Source organism: Arthroderma uncinatum, assembly GCF_011692745.1.
Source record: "Arthroderma uncinatum strain CBS 119779 chromosome Unknown scaffold3, whole genome shotgun sequence".
NCBI lineage: Eukaryota > Fungi > Ascomycota > Eurotiomycetes > Onygenales > Arthrodermataceae > Arthroderma > Arthroderma uncinatum.
This window is the reverse complement of record NW_022983865.1, coordinates 2,683,388-2,707,783: the sequence shown is the minus strand read 5'-3', so window position 1 is coordinate 2,707,783 and position 24,396 is coordinate 2,683,388. Positions and strand designations below refer to the sequence as shown.

The 24,396-nt window shown below is 48.7% G+C and overlaps 8 protein-coding genes across 8 annotated transcripts; 5 read left to right on the top strand and 3 right to left on the bottom strand.

The window, feature by feature from the left end:
- Window positions 1-271: 271 nt before the first annotated feature.
- On the top strand, window positions 272-2,931 carry GIQ15_04571 (DNA replication licensing factor CDC47; the record flags this gene model as incomplete). The annotated part of the gene is made up of 4 exons (XM_033551988.1): window positions 272-580; window positions 654-784; window positions 840-2,757; window positions 2,836-2,931. 4 exons carry the CDS (start codon window positions 272-274, stop codon window positions 2,929-2,931), a joined length of 2,454 nt encoding a protein of 817 aa, XP_033405718.1.
- A 1,976-nt stretch (window positions 2,932-4,907) lies between these two features.
- Window positions 4,908-5,291, top strand: GIQ15_04570 (phase specific protein; the record flags this gene model as incomplete). Its single annotated transcript, XM_033551987.1, has 1 exon — window positions 4,908-5,291. One exon carries the CDS (start codon window positions 4,908-4,910, stop codon window positions 5,289-5,291), a length of 384 nt encoding a protein of 127 aa, XP_033405717.1.
- Window positions 5,292-8,186: 2,895 nt separating this feature from the next.
- Window positions 8,187-9,071, top strand: GIQ15_04569 (short chain dehydrogenase/reductase family protein; the record flags this gene model as incomplete). Its single annotated transcript, XM_033551986.1, has 2 exons — window positions 8,187-8,463; window positions 8,545-9,071. 2 exons carry the CDS (start codon window positions 8,187-8,189, stop codon window positions 9,069-9,071), a joined length of 804 nt encoding a protein of 267 aa, XP_033405716.1.
- Window positions 9,072-9,862: 791 nt separating this feature from the next.
- Window positions 9,863-11,053, bottom strand: GIQ15_04568 (Xaa-Pro aminopeptidase; the record flags this gene model as incomplete). Its single annotated transcript, XM_033551985.1, has 1 exon — window positions 9,863-11,053. One exon carries the CDS (start codon window positions 11,051-11,053, stop codon window positions 9,863-9,865), a length of 1,191 nt encoding a protein of 396 aa, XP_033405715.1.
- Window positions 11,054-12,461: 1,408 nt separating this feature from the next.
- On the top strand, window positions 12,462-14,134 carry GIQ15_04567 (uncharacterized protein; the record flags this gene model as incomplete). The annotated part of the gene is made up of 2 exons (XM_033551984.1): window positions 12,462-13,745; window positions 13,811-14,134. 2 exons carry the CDS (start codon window positions 12,462-12,464, stop codon window positions 14,132-14,134), a joined length of 1,608 nt encoding a protein of 535 aa, XP_033405714.1.
- A 378-nt stretch (window positions 14,135-14,512) lies between these two features.
- GIQ15_04566 (Pyridoxal phosphate-dependent transferase, major protein) lies at window positions 14,513-15,601 on the bottom strand (the record flags this gene model as incomplete). The annotated part of the gene is made up of 1 exon (XM_033551983.1): window positions 14,513-15,601. One exon carries the CDS (start codon window positions 15,599-15,601, stop codon window positions 14,513-14,515), a length of 1,089 nt encoding a protein of 362 aa, XP_033405713.1.
- A 730-nt stretch (window positions 15,602-16,331) lies between these two features.
- Window positions 16,332-17,306, bottom strand: GIQ15_04565 (Cyclophilin-like protein; the record flags this gene model as incomplete). The annotated part of the gene is made up of 1 exon (XM_033551982.1): window positions 16,332-17,306. The coding sequence occupies one exon, from the start codon at window positions 17,304-17,306 to the stop codon at window positions 16,332-16,334; it is 975 nt and encodes a 324-aa protein (XP_033405712.1).
- A 715-nt stretch (window positions 17,307-18,021) lies between these two features.
- Window positions 18,022-21,388, top strand: GIQ15_04564 (uncharacterized protein; the record flags this gene model as incomplete). Its single annotated transcript, XM_033551981.1, has 10 exons — window positions 18,022-18,055; window positions 18,114-18,289; window positions 18,357-18,573; window positions 18,635-18,737; window positions 18,802-19,135; window positions 19,529-19,622; window positions 19,690-19,923; window positions 19,998-20,864; window positions 20,930-21,103; window positions 21,348-21,388. 10 exons carry the CDS (start codon window positions 18,022-18,024, stop codon window positions 21,386-21,388), a joined length of 2,274 nt encoding a protein of 757 aa, XP_033405711.1.
- Between the last annotated feature and the right edge of the window lie 3,008 nt (window positions 21,389-24,396).

The following is a 24,396-nucleotide window of genomic DNA, read 5'->3' as shown; positions in this document are numbered from 1 at the left end:
AACCCCAGTTTGGCCATATTAACGCGTCGCGTCTCGTCGGCTCGCGTTCGGCGCGCTTATTGGCTGTTTGTTTGAGTGCGAACTTCGACGTTCTCTCTCCAGCGCAAGTTTCAAAAGAGCTGCAGTTGCTACTCGCAATTGATCGCGCATCCTCCACGGGCCTCTGCGCAGTGTTTTTTTATCGTCCCTTATTGAGCGTGATTTCGCCGTTTATACCATTGCGCAAGTACTTTTCTAGCCGTCTAAACCGTCTACTTTCAGCGGAGCAAAGATGGCGCTCCTCCCCCTCCGTCTGAACGTAAACTACGAGGAAGAGCAGGACGTGTTCAAAGAGTTCCTTCAGCACTTCAAATCTAGCCAGTCCGTCTCTGAAGCTTCTGCGACTGAAGCGATCTTGGATCTTAACATTGACGAAGATGACCTTGATGCGCTGGATGAAATGGAGGAGGATGGCGAGGAGAATCAGCGAACAACGAGACGACAGAGGCGGGAACCCAAGCTTAAATACATGTCAATTCTACAGAACATTGCGGATCGGCTGAAGAATAACATTGTCATCGAGCTGGACGATCTGGATAAAGTATGTTTCCTGCATTATTGTTGCTATGAAGCCCCTCGCCTCAACAAAAACTAATGTATATATTTTTGGATAGTTCTTGAAATCGGTGCCCGATGGACCACACTCGAACCTTGCGGAGACTATTACGAACAATGCGAAACGTTATATCGACGTCTTCTCGGATGCGATTGACGAAATCATGCCCAAGGAGACCGCAGAAGTGACGTGAGTGCATGATTAGTGTGATGTAAATATTCAAGGGACTAATATATATTCGCAGGTTTAAGGATGATGTTGTTGATGTAATCGTTTCTCAGCGTGGACGAAGGAATGACGCCATGAATATGGCACTGGAAGCAGATATAGACGTCGGCGTGCAGCCATCTACATTCCCCCCCGAACTCACCAGGAGATACACTCTCAACATTAAACCAATCACACCCTCTGGGTCCAGTAGCGACCGCAACGCCAAAGCCCTCGCGGTTCGAGAAGTTCGTGGAGCCCAGCTCGGGAAATTGATCACAGTCAGGGGAATCACCATCCGAGTTTCTGACGTTAAGCCCTCCGTCAAGATCAATGCATATACCTGCGACCGCTGCGGGTCAGAAGTGTTCCAGCCCATTACCACGAAGCAGTTTCTCCCAATGACCGAATGTCTCTCAGAAGAATGCACAAAGAACAACACCAAGGGACAACTCTTCCTATCTACTCGTGCCTCGAAGTTCGTTCCGTTCCAGGAGGCCAAGATACAAGAGATGGCAGACCAGGTGCCCATCGGACACATTCCTCGTACATTGACGGTCCACTTGCTGGGCAACTTAGCGCGGCAATTGAACCCGGGCGATAATGTTGACATTGCCGGCATTTTCCTACCCACGCCATACACAGGTTTCCGTGCTATTAAAGCCGGTCTACTAACCGATACCTATCTTGAAGCCCAACATATTACCCAGCATAAAAAGGCATATGATCATCTTGTGATGGATCCAGCAACGCTGAGAAAGATAACTAGACATGCAAGCTCAGGAAACATGTATGAGTATCTATCGCGCTCCATTGCGCCGGAAATTTACGGCCACCTTGATGTCAAGAAGGCTCTCCTGCTCCTCTTGATTGGTGGTGTGACGAAGGAGATGGGAGACGGAATGCGCATTCGCGGTGATATCAACATCTGCCTGATGGGTGACCCCGGAGTTGCAAAATCTCAGCTCCTCAAATACATTACCAAGGTGGCTCCTCGTGCTATCTACACCACTGGACGGGGAAGCAGTGGAGTCGGTCTGACAGCAGCAGTCATGCGTGATCCTGTTACAGATGAAATGGTTCTTGAGGGCGGTGCCCTTGTCCTAGCAGATAACGGTATCTGCTGTATCGATGAATTCGATAAGATGGACGATGGAGATAGGACTGCCATCCACGAAGTCATGGAACAGCAAACCATCTCGATATCCAAAGCTGGAATCTCGACAACACTCAACGCTCGTACCTCCATCCTTGCGGCTGCCAATCCTCTGTATGGAAGATACAACCCTCGAATTTCACCGGTTGAAAACATCAATCTCCCTGCTGCTCTTCTCTCTCGTTTCGATGTCCTCTTCCTCATGCTCGACACTCCCTCCCGCGATTCTGACGAAGAACTCGCCAACCACGTTGCATACGTGCATATGCACAACAAACACCCAGAAACCAGCCCTGATGAGGTGGTATTCACGCCCGCCGAGGTACGACAATACATTGCCAAAGCACGAACATACCGCCCCGTAGTACCGAAGAGTGTATCGGAATATATGGTAGGTGCCTATGTCCGCATGCGCAAGCAGCAAAAATTAGAAGAAGGAAGCAAAAAACAATTCTCCCACGTCACGCCACGAACATTGCTGGGTGTGCTCCGTCTCTCCCAGGCTCTCGCCCGTCTACGTTTCAGCGACCGTGTCGTTACAGAGGATATCGACGAAGCCCTACGACTGATCGAAGTCAGTAAATCCAGCTTGCACCAGGACTCACAAGCTGGCCTCGACCACAGCCCTACAAGCAAGATTTACAATCTCATCTGCGCCATGAGAGAAAGTGGTGCGGCTGCCATCGGTGACGGAGACGAAGGAACGCTCAACATGAAGAGGATTCGGGAACGAGTTGTCGCGAAAGGATTCACTGACGACCAACTCAGCCAGGCAATTGATGAATATGCAGAGCTGAACGTACGTCAATCCCTTGTCCTCCCACCATCCAGTTATATCCCCACCTCTACTACACGTGTAAATGTGCTTTGCTAACAGGTATATTTCCTTCAACAGGTCTGGCAAGTCAGCGGAAACGGCACCCGGCTTGTTTTCATTGAAGCTGGAGATGATGATGCGGCGATGGATATGTAGGATTTGGTTTCGTATTGATGACCTGCAAAATAAATAGCGAATGGTTCGATTAATCTACTTCTCAAATGAGCCCTCCGTTTTCTCGTTTCTCAATTGCGCTTCCTGGCTTCGAGTCTTGATTAATGGCTCGGATGAGATGGCCTTCTGATGCAACGTCCTGGGATCATGAGTTTTCTGCTATATAGCGGCCACTATGCAGGATTAGTTCACGTCCATGTCTTAGAATATATGCACCGTAGACTGGCCATCGATCATACGAGGATGATCTAGATGTTCCCGTAAAGCCACTCGGCCACGTCGTTTAAGCCGCCAAGTCTATGACGGAGCATCGAGAGAGGATCCCAACTAAGCATCCCACGAACCAACTAAGGCTGAACCAGCTAGCGAGGGCTGAACCCAGAAATCGTGTATGGTTGTCCTATATGAGCTGCTTCTGGGTGCAGGGATGATTACCCCAGAGTGGATGCCCGCTAACTCGCTAGTCGACGCTGTGTTTCTCGCGGTGCATGACTTCATCGCAACTCAGTTTTCACCTCGTTCGTATATACGTCCTGCAAGCGAGATGTCTCAGCTAGAGATACCTCCCACAGCCACCAGAAGCTGCGCTCTGGAAACACGGCGAATGAGCATCGGATGAGCTGGCAGGTTGCCGCTAGCCTCCGGAAACGAGGAATGCGTCTGCAGAACTCGCATCGAACAACCACTCATTCTCTGAGCACCTATGGCTTGGATGCATTATTCCCTGGGAACAAAGCTGCGGCGTCGTATTATCCGAACTCTCCGACCTCTGGCAGCCAACTGGAGACCATAGCTGGATAGCTATACGGCTAGGTCGGCCGTATGGTCCCCGATATCCAGCTCCCAACCCCTCGCCTAGTGAACTGTGATCCATGCTCAAGCCATTTTGCTGGCACTAATACAATTTGCTTTTGCCGTTAGAAAGCCTGAATTCAAGATTGGCGGGTTGACTAGGTAAACGTGCTATACCCATGTGGTGGGCATGGATATACGCCGTTGTCTGTGATACACCATTGCCTTTGGTATACAGGCTTGCTCTGAAGTATCAGGATCCTGTGATATGCCGGTCTAGACGAGGATATAGGGCCTGGTTTTAAGCCGCTTCATTAAGCTGCCTTGCCAATTCACAATTCTATGACATGCGGTTTTTGAATGAATAACATGGTTTGATCGTGTTGATCATTTTAACACCACTCCTATACATGTTCTATTGTGATACTGGTGTTTTCCTGGATCATCAAAGGCCGGATTCTGCTCTCGGCGTGGCACTAAGGAATTATGGGCTTCGATTCTGGCGGCCGTTTACTCGGCAACAAACCCTATCAACCATTCTTCTTTCAAGGCGATGCCCTGGTTAAGACACTCCTAACGAGCTTGGCTGATATATTTTTGATGTTGCTAATAATAGCCTAGTATAGGATCGTTGGGCGATTTAACTCTTACCGCTCTTAGGTCTCAGGCCTGTGAAGGAGCAGTTACTACGCATCTGCATCATCTTCCATTTCATCAAGCTGTTGCAATGTGAGATCATTTCCGTATTCGGGGCGAAGATGATTCAGATTCGGGCAGCTTTTTTGCAGTTCCACCGAATATACGAAGCCCCTGCCTCTCATATCGGAGCAACATTAGGCACCACCCGGGACATTGCATAGCCCTGATGCTCCGGCAGTCTCTCAAGAGAGTAAAGCCTACCGAGCTAGCCAGGTGCCTCATCCTCTTTTTAGCCCCGCACAACATACGATGGGGCAAATACCCGTTGCTGAAGTGAGACAGCGCTCATTTCTTAGAATAGATCTCTCACGAGGTTGGCTGAAGGGTATGGGGAGAAAGATATAAAAAGGAGCATTGAAGCCCCCATTCCCTTGAAATATCATCCAACTTTCAAGCAACTAAACAAAGCATCATCCAACCAATCCATCAATCAATCAATCAATCATCCAATCAAACCATCAGTCAAGATGCAGTTCAGCCTACTCACCACCGCCTCCATCCTGTTGGCCAGCACCTCTCTCCTGGCCGCTGCTCTCCCACAGAGCATTGCCAACCGCAACTCTCCTCCAGTCTGCGGTACCTGCAACCCCATCTCTGGCAAGAACTTCTGTGACGTCACCACTTCTTGCATCAACACTGGATCAACCTTCCACTGCGCCTGCCGTGCTGGCTACAAGGCGAGCAAGTACAACAACGACTTCAACAAGCAGTTCCGTCTGCCATTCAAGAACTACGAGTTCCTCGTTTTCGTGCCAGAGAACACCGTTTGCAACACTCTCTGCAACGACTGGACCCTGCCACCACCTGCTCTCTGCTCCGAAATTCCTCTTTACAAGCAGTGCCCAGTTTAAGCTGCTGTGATAGCATCGCTGTCTGGTGTCTAGACTGAACCGAGAAGTTTTGAAGAGATGAATCCGAGGTAGACATGAGATGAGGATGATACTTAATGCGGGAGACGGGGCGGGACGAGAAGGTGCTGCATATCATGTGTTTTCGGTTGACTTCTTACATTCCTTCACTGAAAGTGGCCCACAGCGAACATAATCATCTATTTGTACATGACATACTGCCGAGTCCTACAGAGTACATAGCAATGAATTAGGGTTTTATCGAATAATAATATAGTCTTATCGTGAATAATAATATCTATTGGTGGCTATACATAACATTCAGGATGAAAGTAAATATAATTGAGTGTTGAACATTATGGTCTTTGTGGTGAGCTTGGCTATCCTTGTAAGAGGCTATATTAGATATATGCAGACTAAATAATTGATATACACTATCCAACTGCTATTGATAATGTATATCGCCCGAAGGCCAGTCCACGACCCCCGCGTGACCACCTTCCCTTCTCAGCTACCCAAAAATTATCCCCGTCTTCAGTAGGGGGGTTGGCGATGCTCCCAAGAAGTATATATGAAGGAGGGGCTCCCCAGTGAGAATACCGAAGAACTTTAGGCTCTGAGAAGCCGCAAACAGCGCAATCACAGTGGAGGCAGGGCTGGCCTGCTGCTGGACTCTGCGGTAACATGTTTAGACAGTGATTGCATGTAATTATAGTCCAAATATTTTCCGCTCCGTGTTTTTTGCGCCACGCCGCGTCAAACCAGAGGGTTGGCTCGTTGAGATATACGCTACGCCCTCTACCGTCGCTCATTCGGCGTTCCCTATCTTGTATTTGGTACTCCTTATTCATGATCCCAAGATTCACACGCCATGACATTTTACAATGACATGCGGTTTTTTCGACTTTGAGGCGTTTTAAACAACGGCATATGTTTGGCTGGCAGTGTTCGATGTATGATTCCAGGGTCAAACTCTTATCGTCAGTTACAGCTCGCAATTTTGGAGAGCGTGAAAAAAGCTGGCGAAGGATGCTGAGGCGGGGTATTTGTTTCTGAATTGTCGGATGAAAGGGGCAGTGCATGTATCTACCCATTTTAAAGAAGTAATCACAGTGGACGCATCTCGGTTCCGATCTCAAGAACTTTTTCACATTCTCCTGGCTTTTTCTTCTACACGGAGCACCATCCTGATCCCCAGCGTATGGGAGAAGAGAGGAGTTGAAGAGAAGACGAAAAGCTCTGAGACGTGCGAGGGGACAAGAGAGGGGGTGATAGTCTTCCATAGGTATTGAGACGTGAAAGGCCTTGCAAGTAAGCCAAAGCATCGTGCGATCGACTGGGGATAGGTAGTCAGCAATCAAAAGCAGTATATCTAAAGGCAAGGTGACTAGTGAGCATGGTCCTCGCTCATAGACGCCTCCGGAATCGCGGAGCCGCCGTAGAATGCGCAAAAGACACGGGACTATGGACTCCGGGGAAGTTTTCTCCAGCGGTGGCATTGGTGGCTGCGGAGGAGAAACCATAAGCGAAGGAACCTCTTCGAGGGTTGCGACCTCCCGCAAATCTTCCCTGAGCTGTGGCATTGACGGCTGCAGCCGTAAAGCCGTTGGTGGAGGCGTCTTGTTAGCACATCCCATTGCGACTGAGCCTGACTTAAGATTAACATATGTTTAGAAATGGCTGGTATGCTTGTAAATCATCATATAATGTGTTTAGATAATATGAAATGCATGTGTGCAATAGAGGAAGAGGTCACTTACAATATTTAAAGGCAACAATATACCACAAGAGTAAGGGTAACCGCCCTATCAGAATTATAAGGGTGTGAAGAAATTAATCTAGCAAAAGGAGATCCCATATAATAGTATGCTTGCTAATGAAGTGGAATAGCGGAGTCACAGGCAAGTGTAGGAGATAGAAACAGTAGGGCAGGGAGAAAAAAAGAAGGAAGAGCGACGGCGGAAGGGGATCCAGCAACTAAAAGGATGACGGCGGCTAGCTTTCGGTAAGTTGAAAACCGGTCAAAGAACGGTCACTGAGCCAGGAATATAGATATTTAACTGATGTCATCGGCCGATTTGGACCTCCGTGTAGGGCCTCATTTCGCTTGCTGGGTGCCGTAGGTATATAACTAGCCGACCAGGGAAACGCCAGTGCAGTCCCTGGTTCGGATGCTCCCGCGATGCAACGTCATAGGTAGAGCGTAGCCCTAGACGGATCTCCGGAAGATATACTTAGGTAATGTCTGAGTATATTGGAATATATCAAAGTTCTTTAACGGTTGAAGCCGCTCATTTGCTGTGGTAAGACCGGAAGGCTAGTATCAAGACGATGGCGCTCGAGGAGGCCATCCAACGTCCCGGTACAGGATAGGGTAGAGCACTAGTGGGATATAATCAATTTAACAATCCGGCTGCTCCTGGCCATCTTCAATGCACCACTCTATATAGAAACCTCACGAGCAGCAGTATTTGTATAGAATGAAGTCGTGAAGAAGCCGTTTTTGATGTCGATATTGAGTTGATTACGTAAGCAGTTGGAGTAAAAATAGACTTAGGGATAATAGTCCTCCCGAAGCCTTAATACATAATCTCAGTACTTAGTCATCAATATCCAGCAACCTTTTTGGTCCAACAAGTTTCAACGTCTTGTTGATGATCACGATCAAAGATCGGCCAACGATTCCCATCTCGCTCTATATGATTCTAAAGTCCGGTCATGGATCCCGCAGTTAGTGCTCTTATCTCCGATATGAGTCGATCGTTCTGTCTCAGGACGCCTTGGTTGAAAAGGACGGCCTCAACCCCATTTAAAACCTATTTTTATGAATGTACTTCCACTCATAAACTGCTCTACACTCTCTAAATACCTTGGAAATTGACTCTTGCGCGAGAAAATATGGCTGCTTCCAATACCATTCCCTCCAAGATTGTGCTTGTGACGGGGGCCAATCAGGGACTCGGCCTAGCTGTCATCGAATCCGCGGGCCTACGCTCTCCAAATGATACCTACATTCTCTGCTCTCGCGATATTGAGAAGGGTAATTCGGCTATCACGCATGTCCGTGAGGCTGGAGTCAAAGCAAATCTTGACTTGGTACAACTTGATGTGACCAACGACGACCAGATCGCTGCAGCGGTGAGATACGTCGAAACAAAGTACGGCCGGCTCGATGGTAAGAGAAGTGAATTGATTCGTCAAGTCGTCACTGTTTGTTCCCTTATAGTATGCCGGTTTTCCTAACATGACATTGCAGTACTGGTTAACAACGCCGGATTCGTGCGCCTCAACGAACACAACACAGAGCTCTCTGCGATCCGCGCCACATTCAACGAGTACATGAATGTCCATGTCACATCGGTGGCCGTCATCACACATGCCTTCACGCCGCTCCTACACCGATCCATCTCGCCCAGGGTAATTAATGTCAGCTCAGGTCTGGGAAGCATCACGAATGTGCTATCCCCCCGACGCATGGGCCGCATCCCATCATACGGCGCCAGCAAGGTCGGAATGAATGGTTTGACAGCTCATTTGCAAGTGGCAGAGAACGACCGTGTCGCAGACACGGGGCCGGAGAACGACTCCAGGCCACGCATCCGGTTCTTCATCTCGAACCCGGGCGTACTAAAGACGTCGTTTTCCAACTACGTTGCCTGGGGCAAGGATCCTCTCACTGGGGCAGAAAGCATCGTACAATTGCTCGGAGACGACGAAGGCAAGTTCGACCATGGCATGCAATGGGAATTTGAGGACGGCGAGATGCGTATTGTGTCATGGTGATACCTGTTGGTCTCTCTCGAAACGCCTGGCCTAGGTCAGAATAGCGAATTTGGTTCAATGTACGAAAGTATATATGACGCCCTCGGGGAGATATGCGAACCTATGCAAGGTCTTCCCTAGTGATATATATAATATACGTGCTAGGAACCTTGGTATTATCTGACTATCAGTAAATGTGAGGTTCAGTTTGCATCTCATACTCCGTACCTCTACTAAGCTTGGCATGAAAGCTTAAACCACAGCCTCCACATTGGTCTCCATAAACTACTTTATTTTCTGTCCATGACGGAACAGATATGGCAGACATGTTGACACCGAAAGCCCCAATTTGCCCTCAAGCGTCCTTGGTATTCATGGCCAGAGAAATGTCGCCAAGGTTGGAAATTTTACCTATTGGATATCCCCTTCTGCGGAGGAGCTGTCCAATTAGGCGGAGCTGGTCGAATGGGCTACTGGGGCCTATAGATCGAGAGGACAAGTCGAGCTTCTAGAACATTGAGCCTCACTGACAACATGAAGGTACTATTGCAAATTGAATCATAATATCCGGTCGAAAAATAATAACCATGGGAGTGGAAAAACTTTACTTTGGGTGAGAGACTTGGTGAAATTAGAGGAATCAATTTCGTGAATGAGTTCTTGATCCTATGGAATGTATCTCTTTATATGCATATGCTAGAAGGGCCACAGGTCTTCACGGTATTACGCTCATTTAATATTTTTAGAAAGACGTCTTATGTTGCCTAGGGTGAGAGTACTCTGTGCTTCTTGGCCCAGTTATGGCAGCGCACTCAGACTTGAAGATAGCCAGGAGATGCGCAAGTCAAATATTCACGACCGGTCTCAGTAATGAGGACCGTGTCAGAGATCTGTGTCGCGCATACACCCACTATTTCAATATTAGGCTCAATGGTTATAATCATACCCGGCTCCAACACGACCTCGGAACTGCCACCAATCGAGAGAGCCTCATGGGCCCCAAGTCCGATGGAATGACCGATGCGGCCAGGCATATCAGCGCCGTAGCCGTGTGTCTCAAAACATTTACGGGTTGCGTTGTATAGCTCCTTGATAGGTGTACCTGGCTTAATGAGGGGATCGATTTCAGCTCGAATCTTGAGAATGGCCTCGATCGCTTTCTTATCGACATCTGCGACCTGCCCTATGCAAACGATCCGCTCAACCTCAGCGTGCATTCCATTCGCAACAGTCCAGATATAAACGGCCACCGTATCGCCAGGCTGAGGTTTATAGGTAGTTGGGTTATCACAGCTGTGGAACTTGTGCTGGCCAGCTAGCACCCAGGTCGAAAGCCCGTTGTGTAGGCCACCTTCTAAAGAGCCAAAACCGCAAACCTCAACATCTTTATATGTTTCCGCCCAAAATTTATTCATCTCATGCATGGACGCGACGGTGGCGTCTCGCTCAGTTCCTCCGCGAGCGAGAGCTGCGATCGCCGCCTCCATACCAACATCGGCAATTTTGCATGCGATTCGTGAATTCTCGATCTCATCCGGGTCTTTGACCATACGGCAGCGTTCGATCAGGCTGCTGGAATCGATGAATTTAGCATCCGGTAGTATTTGTTGGAGCTCGCGGGAACGTTGGATTGTGATGAAGCCCTCCTCTATGCCAATGGTCTGTCCGGCTAACCCAAGTGTAGCGAGAACCGAAACCAGTGCCTCCTGCCATGTTGGTGCAAGAGTTTCTCTCGTACCCCAGACTCCAAAAAAGCGAATGTCTTGCACCCAGGAACTATCGCGGGCATGCTCATCGCGCAAGGCGTGCACTAAGAGGATTGGGTCGTGGTTCCGCGTAATGATCGCAATGATTGGTTTTGAATAAATGATTGGGTTAAAGCCCGACAGATAGAAGCTGTTTTCTGGTTTGAAGCTGATAACGACGTCGATGCCTTGCTCGCCCATCCCGGATTTGAGATGACCCACGCGGGGTGGCAAGGCGGAATTGAGCTTCTCATCCATGGTGCAGCCGTTAATTGCAGTTTTGGATATTTAGCTGATCACCAGGAGATTAGCCCTGAGTGCGAGAATGGCTCTGTTGCTGGTAGCTATGTGCTGGTAGCTACGTTGCTGGTGACGAAAACTTGAGCTTGCTCTCGGGGAGGGAGAAGGGAGAGGATGCAGAGCTGACCGCTTCCTGTTGCAGAGGGGCTGCTTTCTGTGTACCTAGGTAATCGACAGGGGTTTCGATGCATCTCAGCTCCGTGGGAGAGTGCCATGTTGTTGACAAGGCCTGCAGACGAAATGCCAGATTGTTTACGTATTCACCTCAAAATTGAGATTCAAGTTCGCCATACGATGAAGGCAGGCCTCACTCCACCTCGATATAATCACATCGCCGACCGAATCAAGCCGTCTCCGCGGGCGAAGGTCTAAAGTGGGCTTGAGGTGAAACCGTGCTCCATACGGAGTGTCTCCATATGCGAGTAGTGAGTTGATATCATGGGGCGGTTCCTTTATTTGCAAAGCCTACATAGCTGTGCATAGTTGGCGTTGATAATATACTTTAGGTGTGGCTAGTAAAAAAGTATCAAAAAAGAGGAAGAACAAGGTTGGATGCTTAAGGTAAATTAAGCTATCGACTATCCATCATGTTAGTGGCATCTGAACAGACATACCTAGCGGACATACTACGCTGTATTGCTCTTAGCTTGCTGCACGGCAGGGGGCCTTACAGGCTCTATCTACGCCTCCCAAGCCAATGTAGCCCAGGACTACCCTTTCTCCTAGATACGAGGCCTATTCCACCACAAAGCAAAAAGGGCACAGGCCCCTGTTGAGCCTGTTGAGTGTGCCTGTAAGCTGCGAGATATGCAGCCCGTCCGTATATACTAGCTAACCGTACAGGAACTGACGGCCTTTGCTGTGGACCACGCTTCCCTGCCCTAGAGTTGAATACTCAGCCAGCCAGAGCTCCGTAAACGCTTGTGTATACTCCGTACTACCAACAGCTGAATTCCTCTAACTAGGCCTAAGATTACTGTAGCATAAGGCGCTGGGTGAGTTGCGTCGGCTTGTAAACTCATCATCATGGGAACTGTTCTAAATTGCAAAAATCCAACTTGGCGTTAATTGGCCACTCATAGCAACAGCATGAGATGGCGGTTGAGGCACTGAGGCTAATTCGTTGGAACAGCTAAAGGATAAGCCGTCAATTTCACCCGAGCCTGCATTGGATAGGAATGAAGTTCCCTTAGTCTTGATCTCAAATATTGGTCATCTCAAACAGGGTGATAGTATCCACAGAAATGCTGTTCCCGGAAGCATATATGGCGAAGGTCAGAGCAGAGAATGGGCTTGGGTACCGGCTCAAGATACCTCGAGCTTGACTTGCCCCCTCGAGACGCTTGTACTTTGGCCTTCCTTCACTATGGCAGGCTCAGAACCTTCAATCCTTCAGCAATTGGCCCAGTATCGCCTCGGTAGAGCGCTATACAGCTCAACGGGCGTGTCATCTAAATTATCTTCAACTGGAATCGTGAACCTTTTGATATTTTCAAGTCTCTTCTATTTGGCCTGGGCTTTAATTCAAGCACTATGCCGGTATCAGCGTGTCTCCCATATTCCCGGGCCGTGGTTGAGCAAAATATCCGGACTCAACCTCGTTGTGCGCGATGTGTGCCTGCAGCGGAACGAAACGATACTGGAATGGCATAAGAAGTATGGCCCTATAGTATGCATTGCTCCAAATGCAGTTTCCGTGGCTTCACTGTCGGCAACCAGGGAAATATACGGCTCGACAGGCAAGTTTTCCAAAAGCAGCTATTTCGACCACTTTAAGGGGTATAATGCGCGATCAGTGTTCGCAACTCTTCCACATCAGGAGCACCAGGCGAAACGACGACACACATCTCAGTTTTATCAGGCATCTAACATATACGGCCGTCCTGAGGTTGAGGATCTCACTCGGGATCGATTGTCGGCTGTATTGCGGCATGTGGAATGCAAGGGCCCTAATCCTTCAGTCGACGTCTATTCGTTGACAGACTGGTATGGATTTGATATCATCACACGCCTCATACTCGGACCCAGGCACTGCACCAACGCCATCGAGGAAGACAGCCAGGAGCGTGGGATCCTACGGGGATTGAAACATCTTCAGTTCTGGGGCCCCCTTCACATCAACCTTCCTGGGGTTTTCCAGATTCTAGTCTCCCTCCTAAGTTGGATTCCAAGCCTCGATTATTTGCAAGCGGAAGATGAGTTGGCGGTATGGTCCTACGACAAGGTCAAGCGTGCAATTGAAGATCCCCTTTTCGATCGAGATGACTGCCTACTTCGGAGGCTCGTGGCTCAGTGTGGTGGTTTGGACACAAAGGAAGCGAGAGCAAAGAAGTCGTTTGAGCAGAATTTCATCGCCGCCGAAGTCCTAGACAATATCAACGCCGCGGAGGCCACGCTTTCGGTAACAGCAACATACCTCCTCTATCACCTCAGTTTCCGGCCACAGTGGCAGGAAAAGGTGCGAGAGGAGCTGAGCAACCTACCAGTTCAAGCAGACGGCTTTCCTTCATTCTCACACATCAACGAAACCCCGATCTTAGAAGCGTGTATGAAGGAAGTATATCGTCTTCACCCTGCCTCAAGTGGACGTTCTGAGCGTGTGGTACCAAGCGGTGGGAGGAAGTTTTCTGGTGTTTATGTCCCTGAAGAGGTATTTTCGCCAGTTGTCCGGTTTTTGCTTCAAGCTCATGCTGATCAATATATGATGAACAATAGACTGTTGTGACAACGTCCATCACCGCATTGCACCAGACCGAGGACGTTTTCCCTGCACCAGATCAGTTTCTTCCCGAACGATGGTTGCAGGACCAGACCGCGGGTCAAGAATCGCATCTCATTCCGTTTGGATACGGTGCTCGGATTTGTCTAGGAAAGCCGCTGGCGACCCTGGAGATCAAGGTTTTGATTGCAGGGATTTTCCTGCGATACCGAACCAGGCTGTCAGATTCATTTGACCACGAAATCATGAAACAATGCAGCACCCATGATGCCGTTCCGAGCGGGCTGAGATGTCCTCTTGTGTTTGAAAAGCTGCAGTAGTTGAGCCTTCGCTGGTGGTTGTGGTGCTTATTCAGCCAGCTAAATATTATCTTTTGGACGTTTAGATAAAAGCCTTGAAATTACAACTTGTTCAGACGAATATACATCCATCAGTTAAGATACTTTACACAGACTTTATCATTATGACCATCATATTCATCAATACCCAGATCGTCTAATGGTACATTTACAGGCCGGGATGAAAGTTGTATTTGCTATGGTATCCATAAATAAATACTCTTTAATAAGGGACAACGCTATATTCGACTATGCTTTTATTTTTGTGTATGAAGCTTCTTGACACTTGTTTGACGATGACTTAAACAGGAGGTCTCAAGCTGAAGCCTGAGAAGGATGATGTCTCTCCACTGCTATAATTTACTCTCCCCTTAATGCCTTGGAGATTGCTTGCAAACCCGCGTCCAGATCCTCCATAGTTGGCCAGGCATAGCCCAGACGGAAAAAGCTGTCTGGCCGCTCAAACCATCGACCGGGGCCGACGTACGCTCCATGCTCGATGAGACGCTTATAGAATGCCTCAATTCCTCCGGCAGGCTCACGTTTGATGTGGACAAAAACCATCACCCCGGCAGACGGCGACACAAATTCGACGTGCTCCTCCTCCTTCTTGGCCCAAGCCTGGAGATGGCTGAGACGGGCCAGCATGTCTTTCTTGGTGGCGCTGAGGAGCTCAGTCCTTCGGCTAAGGATCTTTTCAGCCACTAGCTCGTCCAGGACACTGCCGCTGATGCTGATCTGCTCCTTAGCCGCTAGGAAAGATTCTTGCAGGATTGGGTTCTTAGTTGAAAGCCATCCGATGCGGATCCCGGGCACGCCATACGCCTTGGACATGGACGAAGTGCCGATGACATGATCCCCCAGTGACGCCGCCGCTGGTGGAGGATTCTCAGAGTGAATCAAATCAGCGTATGTCTCGTCGACAAGGAGATAACAACCACGACTCTGGGCTAGATCTGCAAGGGCCTTTAATTCAGAGGCGTCTAGCATCGTGCCAGCCGGGTTGTTTGGAGAGCACACGCTGATTAGCTTTGTGGAAGGTTTGATGGCCGCGGCGAGCTGGTCCAGATCCAAACGGAAATCCTTCTCAAACTCCAGGTCGATATAGGAGATACTGCACCCGATGGCGCGGGGCGTCTCAAGACTGGTCGCATAGTTGGGCCGAGTGACGACGAGATGGTCGTCCGGCCCTAGGATGGTGGTCGCCACAATGAATAGCGCCGTCGACGCTCCAGCTGTGACAAGGATATCATCTGGTGTTAGCCCACAGGCTTCCGCGACTGACCGCCTGATCTGTGAGCTGCCCTGGTGCTCCGTATAGGTGAGGACGAGGTCGGCAGGTATGGAAATTCCCAGGTCTGCGAGAGTACGGTCTGCCACCGCGCTCTCGGAGAGGTTGTAGCGAATGACGGCGCCCATCTCCTCGGGCGCCTCCTTCTCGATGGCCATTCGTTGATAATGCATCTTCACAGCAGAAATTGGTTGATAGGTTGATAAAATTGTTCTCAAGGATGAGACCGTGAGCGTGTTCAAATGGTAAGGGGGTTGATAGGAATTATTGACATCTTGGTTGATGTCGAGAACGGAACTAACTAAATATACGAGAAGGCAGCTATCGAATGCCTGAAAAAAGGCATTGCCAGCATGATTTGATAATTACGGTCTGTATCTTTTTTGCTAGGCCTCAGTATGTGGCAGGGAGATGCTTCTTTGCAAAGAGATGGGTCTATCATTCCTCAATTATGAGCTGAATGCTAATCTCCACCGTTAGCTCTCTTAGTGAAAATGTTGCAACTGACGAAGACATGTTAATCCTCCAGTGTATACTTTGCTAAAAAAAAACGCACTGCAAGACAATAATAACGGGACAAGCCGGCAGACAATATTTGCACCTGTCACTATTTCGGGAAAGAACCCGCCAATCGAGCTATAACTTGTCGTATTTATGCTCCATAATAAGCGAACGAGCTTTTAATTCGTGGATCTATGCCTAAGGTTCATGCAGGGTCGGCTTCGACTTTATTCTTAACTGGACTGCGCATCACTGCCACCACACATTTCTCCCCGTTCTTCTCGAACAGCAAACACCCTGACCGCCCCTAAATCCTACTACTCAGGCTATCCATGTCAACATTGTCTGCCCATGCGTTCCCCGTCATTGGATCCCTACCACCATTGGCTAGCCGATCATCTTGGAGAGCGCCGCGATTTCAGATGGCTTGCGGTGGGGGAAGGCCACCCCGAGGTTCCAGGGGAAGATGAAATATGACCAGCGATGCATACGGTTGACGTAGGTCACCATCGCACCAGTCAGCTGTGCGTATTCCTCCTTGGTGGTCAGGGTGTCGAGTGCCTCCGAATACATTTGGCTGATTTGGTGCATGTTGGTGAGCCCAAGATCTGTCATGAACTCAAACAAGTCGAAATCTCCGATAAGTAGCTCTCTGGTGATGCGAATGAGCGTCGGCAGCTGCACGTCGTCGTACTGCGAGATTTTCAGCAATCTCTGTATCAGATCCCCTCCCAGCACCATCAGAAACGCCTCGAGGTGCACCAGCACGGTGAAGTATTGCTCTCCAGTGCCGGCACCGCTTTCAATGACTCCGCAGCGGATCTTTTGGATCTCCTCCGGCTCCTGGAGCCAGACTCGATCGATCTCCTTTTCGATCGTAGCTTTGGCTTTGCGCCAGCCGGCATCAGACTCCGTGATTTCGGGCGGGTCTAGCGAACGTCCAGGGTGCGCAACCTGGCTCGAGATGTGAACTTCCAAAATCTGGCGACGGGGCTGCGCTATTGTTTTGGCATAGACAAGGTTCCCGACTTGCGATAGGATAGCAAGGTCTTCGTCGAAAACTTGGCCGAATTTGTTGACCCGCGCGCTTTCAGTGATCTTGCCGTAAGTGAGGCATATCGACTGGCCCATGGCATTGAGGTAAACGTTCCCCAGGCGTCGCTCCACCATGTTGTTGCGGCCGGTGTGCAAGATCCTAGTTGGCGTCCAAAATGTCTCGCCTGCAATCACGACGTGGCCGAGCACGCTCTTCAATGGCAGCTGGGCCAGCACTTGCTCGACGACGTCAGGGTTATCCGTGACGAGCTTCACCCTGAATGTGAGCCCGACCTCGGGGACATGGAACTCGAGGATATCTGACATTGTGAAATTTCGACAAGGGAGGCACAAAACGGGAAATTCAAGCTTGACGGACGCTTTGCTATGATGGCACGTATATTTTTTTTTGGCCTCTTCTCGACTTAAATATACGCAATCACCCCGCCAGACATGGCGTTGTGAGTCTACAATCATGGTGGAGGGGGATAATCCTAGATGCAGGATATTATGCATGAAGTGGAATGCACATATCCCTGCCTGCGCGTGCTGGGTACGGAGTATACGTATCTAATAAATTCGCCGAACACGTTTGCAAACGAGAGTACATGAAGTTAAATACGTGGCGGCCTGATCTACAAGTTCAGCTCTATTCCGCATAACCTCAAATTTGGGGAAACTCAACATCCCGAGGATCAACCTTAAACAGTGTTTCTTTCTTTTCTTTTTTTTTCGCAGCCTATCTATCTCTAGTGCAATTGACGATGACCGGCTCAATTTGAGGGTTGGTTTTCTCGACTAACTAGCGCTTAAGTCTCGTTTTTGATGATTAACCAACTGGAATAGGCACGGCTACATTGATCATCATGTGGAGGTGGCTACGATGATACTTCTGGGCTAGCTAACTAATTGTAAAGGTAGTTGGGATGGGTGATTTGCGCCAAAGTCCATTTTCAATGTATAAAAGGAGAAAGCCATCCCAGAGCCGTGATATCGCAAGCTTTGTTATTAATCTGGTTACCATAGAATCTTTCAATCAATCATGTCTATTACTGGTGTCAAGAGTATTCTTTTCCGTGAGTAGTTAAACAAACTCCTAATACCTGAATCCCATCCATTGACTGGCATTTTAAGGTACGGCCATTGCCGCTGTCAACGCCGAAGACCACATCCGGGTCTATTTTCAAGATATTTACGGCAATATCCTCGAAGCTGCCTATGATGGCGCGAATTGGTCCAAGGGGACAAATGTGATTGGGAAAGCAAGGATTGGCAGTCCCCTTGCTGCCGTTACCAAAGAGCTTAAGCAGGTACCATAATAACCCTTTGGAATTGCATACATATCCTGCCGTGTGTCGTGGCTTACGCAGTATGTAGATCTCTGTCTTCTATGTCAGTGACGACAACTTTGTGCAGGAGACTATCTACGATGATTCCACCAAGAACTGGTCTCATGGCAATCTCGGTGCTATGCAACTGGAAATTCCACACTACGCGAAACTGGCAGCAACCGTCTATCCTGGGCATCCGAAGTTCTACCGGTCTATCTACTATCAGTCCAAGGATGATACTATAAACGTTTATAACAGTACTGGTAAGTTTACATGGCCCCTATATAAAAAAAAACTACCAATGTAGTACTGACCATTAACTAGATGTCGGAAGTGAGTGGGAACACGAAACGTTTTTCCACCGTTGTTTGCCTGGAACTTCGATATCAGCCGTTTCCTACATAGCTAAAAACAGGACCACATTCAAGTAAGTATTGGCTCTTTAGTCTTGGCCACGCGGGAGGTTACTGTAGTTAACGTTGTCTTCGCAGATTGTACTACCAGGACCCAAAGCTGGAGAACATTGACTGGTATCGAAAAATCGGAGGCGGGTGGACCACCGATTATGCCCTGGGGTACGGCGGAGTGCCCCGCGGTGCTATAACATCGGTTGCTGGTCAAGATGGATATAACACTAACCTGCGTGTCTTCTACACCACCTACGGCCAGAAAATCAGCGTCAAGTTATACGTAGGCAGCAGGGGATGGGCGGAGGATCTAAATCCACCAACACAGCCCACCATACCGGGCAGTGAAATGGCCGCCATCACATATGGGTCCGGCGACGAGACGGTCAACAGAATATTTTTCCAACATGGCGCACAGGTTAGTGGGATCTCAGAATGGGTGTATTCAAAGGGCGTCTGGGCTCCTGGACCCATGCTTCCAGCACCAGAGACTATCAAAGCAAGCCTATAGATGGCCGCATGTATAACTGTAGACTAGTGTAGTATTTATCCATCCTAAGCCAATGGTTTCGTCAATGTAATCTGATAGATTCACTGGTAAAAGTGACGCCGTCTAAATAGACAATAAAGAGTTATATAAAGAGTAGCGAAAATAAGGTGCGGGCCGGGAACCTCGGCTATGCATCCCTGGGCCTTGGTTGACATAAATTTTGCGCCTTAGAGGAAGATCCTCCCCCTGCCGCTATATATACGGCGCCCTCTTCAGCTCTAGAGATGCTGCCTGTTAACTTCTTCGTTCTGCGTTACCTAGATGATGGCGATCTATGGTCTGAAGCCATGGGGCTACCGATGGCGGTCATCTAAGACTTTTGTCATCTCTACCATCGTCCTGGCCTTATTTGCTGGTATTATCGATCCCCCTTGTCCTGTTGACTTTTCTACCTCGTCGCAGAATTCTAACCTGGTCTCTAGAAACCTTCCTCTATGGCTTCTTGGTCCCGATTTTGAGTTACATGCTTGAAGTCCGCCTGCACATCGACCCATCGCGAACCCAAAGTCTCTCCTCTGCCCTGCTTGCCATCCACGGCTTTGTTGCCCTCATATCAGCTCCCGTTATCGCCCATTTTGCAGATAAAACGCCAAACCGGAGGACCCCGCTGCTGATTTCGCTTGCAGCATGTCTCATAGGAACCCTCCTTGTCGCGTGTACGCCTAATTGTATGCTTACCCGCCACAAATCATTGTCCGACGACCGTATATACTGACGGATAACTATGCAGTGTGGACCCTGTTTGCCGGGAGGATTCTACAGGGTGTTGCTGGCTCTGCGGCATGGATCGTGGGTTTTGCGACGCTGGTCGATAATGTCGGTATGGAGCACATGGGGAAGACTATGGGAGTGGCCATGTCCTTCGTGATGGCTGGTGTCATCGGAGGGCCTGCGATTGCTGGGTCTCTGCTGCAGTTGTCGGGATATTGGCCGACATGGTCTGTCCCATTAGGGGTGATATTCTGCGATATAGTTGCTCGCCTGGTCATGATTGAGGGGCGAGATAGGTACATCAAATGCCCGGATTCGTTCGATAGCGCTTCGCCTTCTCCAGTTTCTACTGAGACTACAACTACTATACGCGACGATGAAGAGGCCTCGCTACTTGCATCGGCTGGTAAGAATTACCAGTCTGTGAAGAATAATGAACCCGTCAAGGGCGCCAAGGAAAGCATAGCACCTCGTGGTTTCTATTACACAACATTACAGGATACCCGTGTGCTGGCCGGTCTAGCGAGCGTCGTGTTGATGTCTTCTATTGTATGCGGATTCGACGCCACTCTGCCTCTGCATCTTCGCCATGTATTCAATTGGGGGAGCTTGCCGGTAGGCATGACCTTTCTCGCATTGCAGGTCCCCTCCATCTTCCTTAGCCCCATCGTTGGCTGGCTCCGAGATCGAGTAGGACTCCGATATCCTACCGCGGCGGGTTGGGCTCTCCTAGTCCCGCTGCTGTGGCTCATGGGTGTCCCGGGGGATAGCCGTTTTCCATGGGCCAGCCCTGAAACTAATGGGAAAGCTATATTTATATCCTGTATTGTGGGCATTGGCACGGCTACAACATTAGCTCGTGGTGCTGGAACTGTCCAATTGACTGGTAAGTTACCTCTTCTTCATACAACCCTGTAAATCTGTATACTAATGGGTTCATAATGGTGGTAGCTGTGGTGAATGACATGCAGTCAAAGAACCCGAATATATTTGGAGCCCATGGAGGAAACTCTAGAGTCTCTTCAATGATGGAAGTAGCGTTCAGTCTTGGAATGATGGTGGGACCTTTGCTCTCAGGCTCTCTAACTGAACTGGTTGGGTACTATTACATGAGTGTTACTTTAGGTGAGTTCGTGCTATTTTCCATCATATTATTTCGTCTGCTAATCGCTTGAGTAGCTGCAATATGCCTGATTCTCGCCTTCTCGACCTTTCTTTTCTTTGACGGCAGGCGTTCAAGCAGAGATTTATAAACGATGAAGACACTAGCTCTATTGCCTCAACTACGAATTATGTGTTCAATTAGCATGTTACCTAATCAAGACCTTACAATCAGTCTACCCAATTAATGGAACTACTAGAACTGTAGAAGCCCTGAAATGGCACCCGATTATCATGGAAATTCCTTAAATTATGAATATCTAACCCATAATCGAATAATACATTACATCGGGGCACATGCCGCTAACTATCTAACATTACTTTTGCACTTTATAGGAATACATTAGGAGGTAGGTCATAGTGGCGTCCAGAGACGTAGTTTTTATATCGAGAATTATGGGGTGGAAGCACGTCACCAGACTATACAGTATGTTGAGATCGACCGTCTAGACTATTTGTTGATGAAATTTGAGGCGTACAGGCTGAGTAGCAGATCCCTAGAATCAGGGCCCTCAAAGAAATGATCTGGTTTTGCATCTGCCAGAATGCCATCCGCTAAAGGAGCAAGGTTGCCGAACATGTAGTCCCCCAACACATTGTATAACTGGTTCCAGGACATGGTGGTCGAGAATAGCTGTAAAGACTTCACACGGTTGGACCGTAAAGTATTTTATGTTGATTTGTATGTGGAGTTGTTAATAGTAGAGGGTAGTATTGCTTTTGGCCATGGCTCGCCCAGCTAGAAATACATTGCTGGCTGCCGGCTACCTCTGCACAGGAATTGGCGTAATCGCTCCAATGCTCGAAGTTGAGACTGAGCAACTTTTCGTAGATTTGGGAGAAAGTATGTCATCCGGCTTCCAAAGCAGAGTTCGCCGACCCCAGCACCCGTGAGGAGGAACTCACCCACGGCATACATGAACCGAGCACAGGGGACCAGCAGAATGGAAGCTTCAGGCATGACAAAGCGCACGAGCAAGTGTAATTGATCTAGGATGGGAACGAACGACGTGAGGAAAGGCTGGAATAGGGCAAAAAAAGAGCACAGGGAGGAGACTTCTTATAATCACAGAGCGGTGCTCTGGTGTTATTCTGGCCGTATAATTGGACAATCCAGTAGATTAATGTACCGCATGTCAAGATGCGACCTGAGGAGGGATTAAAAGCACATATTTTTGCGAAGTCCCAGAAAAAAAGTAACCAAAGGTACTCCGTACGGTGTGTAGGTCGGAATTTAGGGGCAGCTCCTTTCGTTTTCCCCATAGCATCGCATCTATATGTGCGACAAAAGGGTCCTGTCTCTATGGCCCCAAAGTGCCAAACACTCCATTTGAGTGGTGCAGAAATAGCTGCTGGTCACCCCTACCACGCGCCTTTTTCCAGTATATTTTCTTCGCTTTATCTTCTTTTTCATCACTCCAGCCCGCTATCGTGTCCAGGCCCTTGGGGGGTAAAGTTGATTCGGCAAAAATGGCCAAATCCCTTGATGCTAGCTTCGTGTTGTGTGCGAGCAGAACTTATCTTTCCGAATTTGATGCTGATGCTGCTGATTAGCACTCCAAAAGATAGACATCTTCCGTATAAGTTGCCTGGGGCGCCATCCATTGCATGTATATCCCCTCCTGCTCCTTGTCAGGTTAACGGGAATCGTTCTGCCACATGAAGGCCGAATACCTCTCTCTAGCTAAGATGATATAGCTGTGGAGTAGAAAGGGCCTTTGCTATGTGCAAAAAAAACATAGGACAGGATCATAATAAACATCATGTCAGGTTGATATTTTGTTCTCCGGCTGCATAATATGGACGTCCGTGATGTCCTTACAGCGGACCGGCATAACTAGTCCACGCTCCATAAATAAGTCGTATGACGTTAGTTATTCCCCTAAAGTAGCTGACATCTCCTTTTTTTCAATTACTCTCTGTCCTGCGTTGAGGAATTCCGCACGTAACGGCATTGTATGACGATTTTAGCAGTTTTAGTGAAGTATATTAAATAGGACATTCCCAGGAGTAGATATTCGTGCATTGTGGTGTCATGGAAGGCAACGCAAGTCCACTGCTGCATGCGCGGAGGCACTCGGCGCTTCCCATATAGAAGTAGACGGAGACCACGGCCATCAGACCCAGGACAGCAAGGCAAAAGATGAGAGGTAATATAGAACGGGCCTGTCGCTAGCAAATTCAGAGTTCTTGGCCCCGGATATGTTGAAGTAACTTCCTATAAACACCATCAAATGTCTCAGGGGCCAACGGTATTTTGATCTTCAAACCTCAAACGGCTAGGCATAAGCCCTGCAGATGGTTAAAACGGAGGGTATTGGGGCCGTTAGTCGCTAGGCCACACCCACAATAGAAAGCGGTGTGTTTGAGAAGAACGAGATTCTCTATGAACTGCCTTGAATCTGGTGCTATTTGCGCAGCCAGTCGGTCTCCCAGTACGGCACGAATCCATGGATTTTGGACCAGTCCAAATCCCTCAACTTCGTAGCCGATTCTTAGTATTTCTGGATACTCTCCCTTTCTAACGCGCTGGGTGCCGCTATATAAGTAGTATTGACGTTTCTGGCGCACGCAGACATATTTTGGAATCTGATGCTTAGGGAAGAAGCGGTGGAAGAGCAGTAGAAAGGATCCTTTGCCCAGAGTCTGTAGTCCACGGGCGAATAAATTTTATGCTTTCGGAACTGACGATGAAAGGTAGGATATGGTAGGATCATACACGTCATAGGTGGCTTTTGAGATAACTGATGTGGGAGGATCCTGGGAGCTTCCATATCCTTCCTGATCCCTGGGGTGACTTATGCAATTAACATCCATAGTTATATGTTACACCCTAGCAAACCTCCCCTCGCCTCCACGCCACCCACACACCTAACAACGTCCCAATGGACCCGATGCAAATGCCCCCGGCGGCCACCGCTCCAATAATCACTGCCGACATCTTGTTATTCGTATTTTTTTTAAAATTTTTTTTTTTTGAAAATCGATGTTCGGACGATGACCTTCCTGCCATCTGGCTGAGTAGTTAATGAAGACGTAGGCGTCTCCCTGCCCCATTGCTCTGGTCGTGGTGTTCCCTCAACACGACGCTTGGCCGAAAATAATCGGAGGCGGGTATAGAGGTTGAGGTAAGGGGATGTTTCAACATACTAGGATTTGGAACCGAGACGATTGTAATCAAAGGTGATATAAAACGTAACGTTGTAAAGCAATATATCGCATTCAAACATCAGTGTCAAATGTTAGCATCCCAAAGG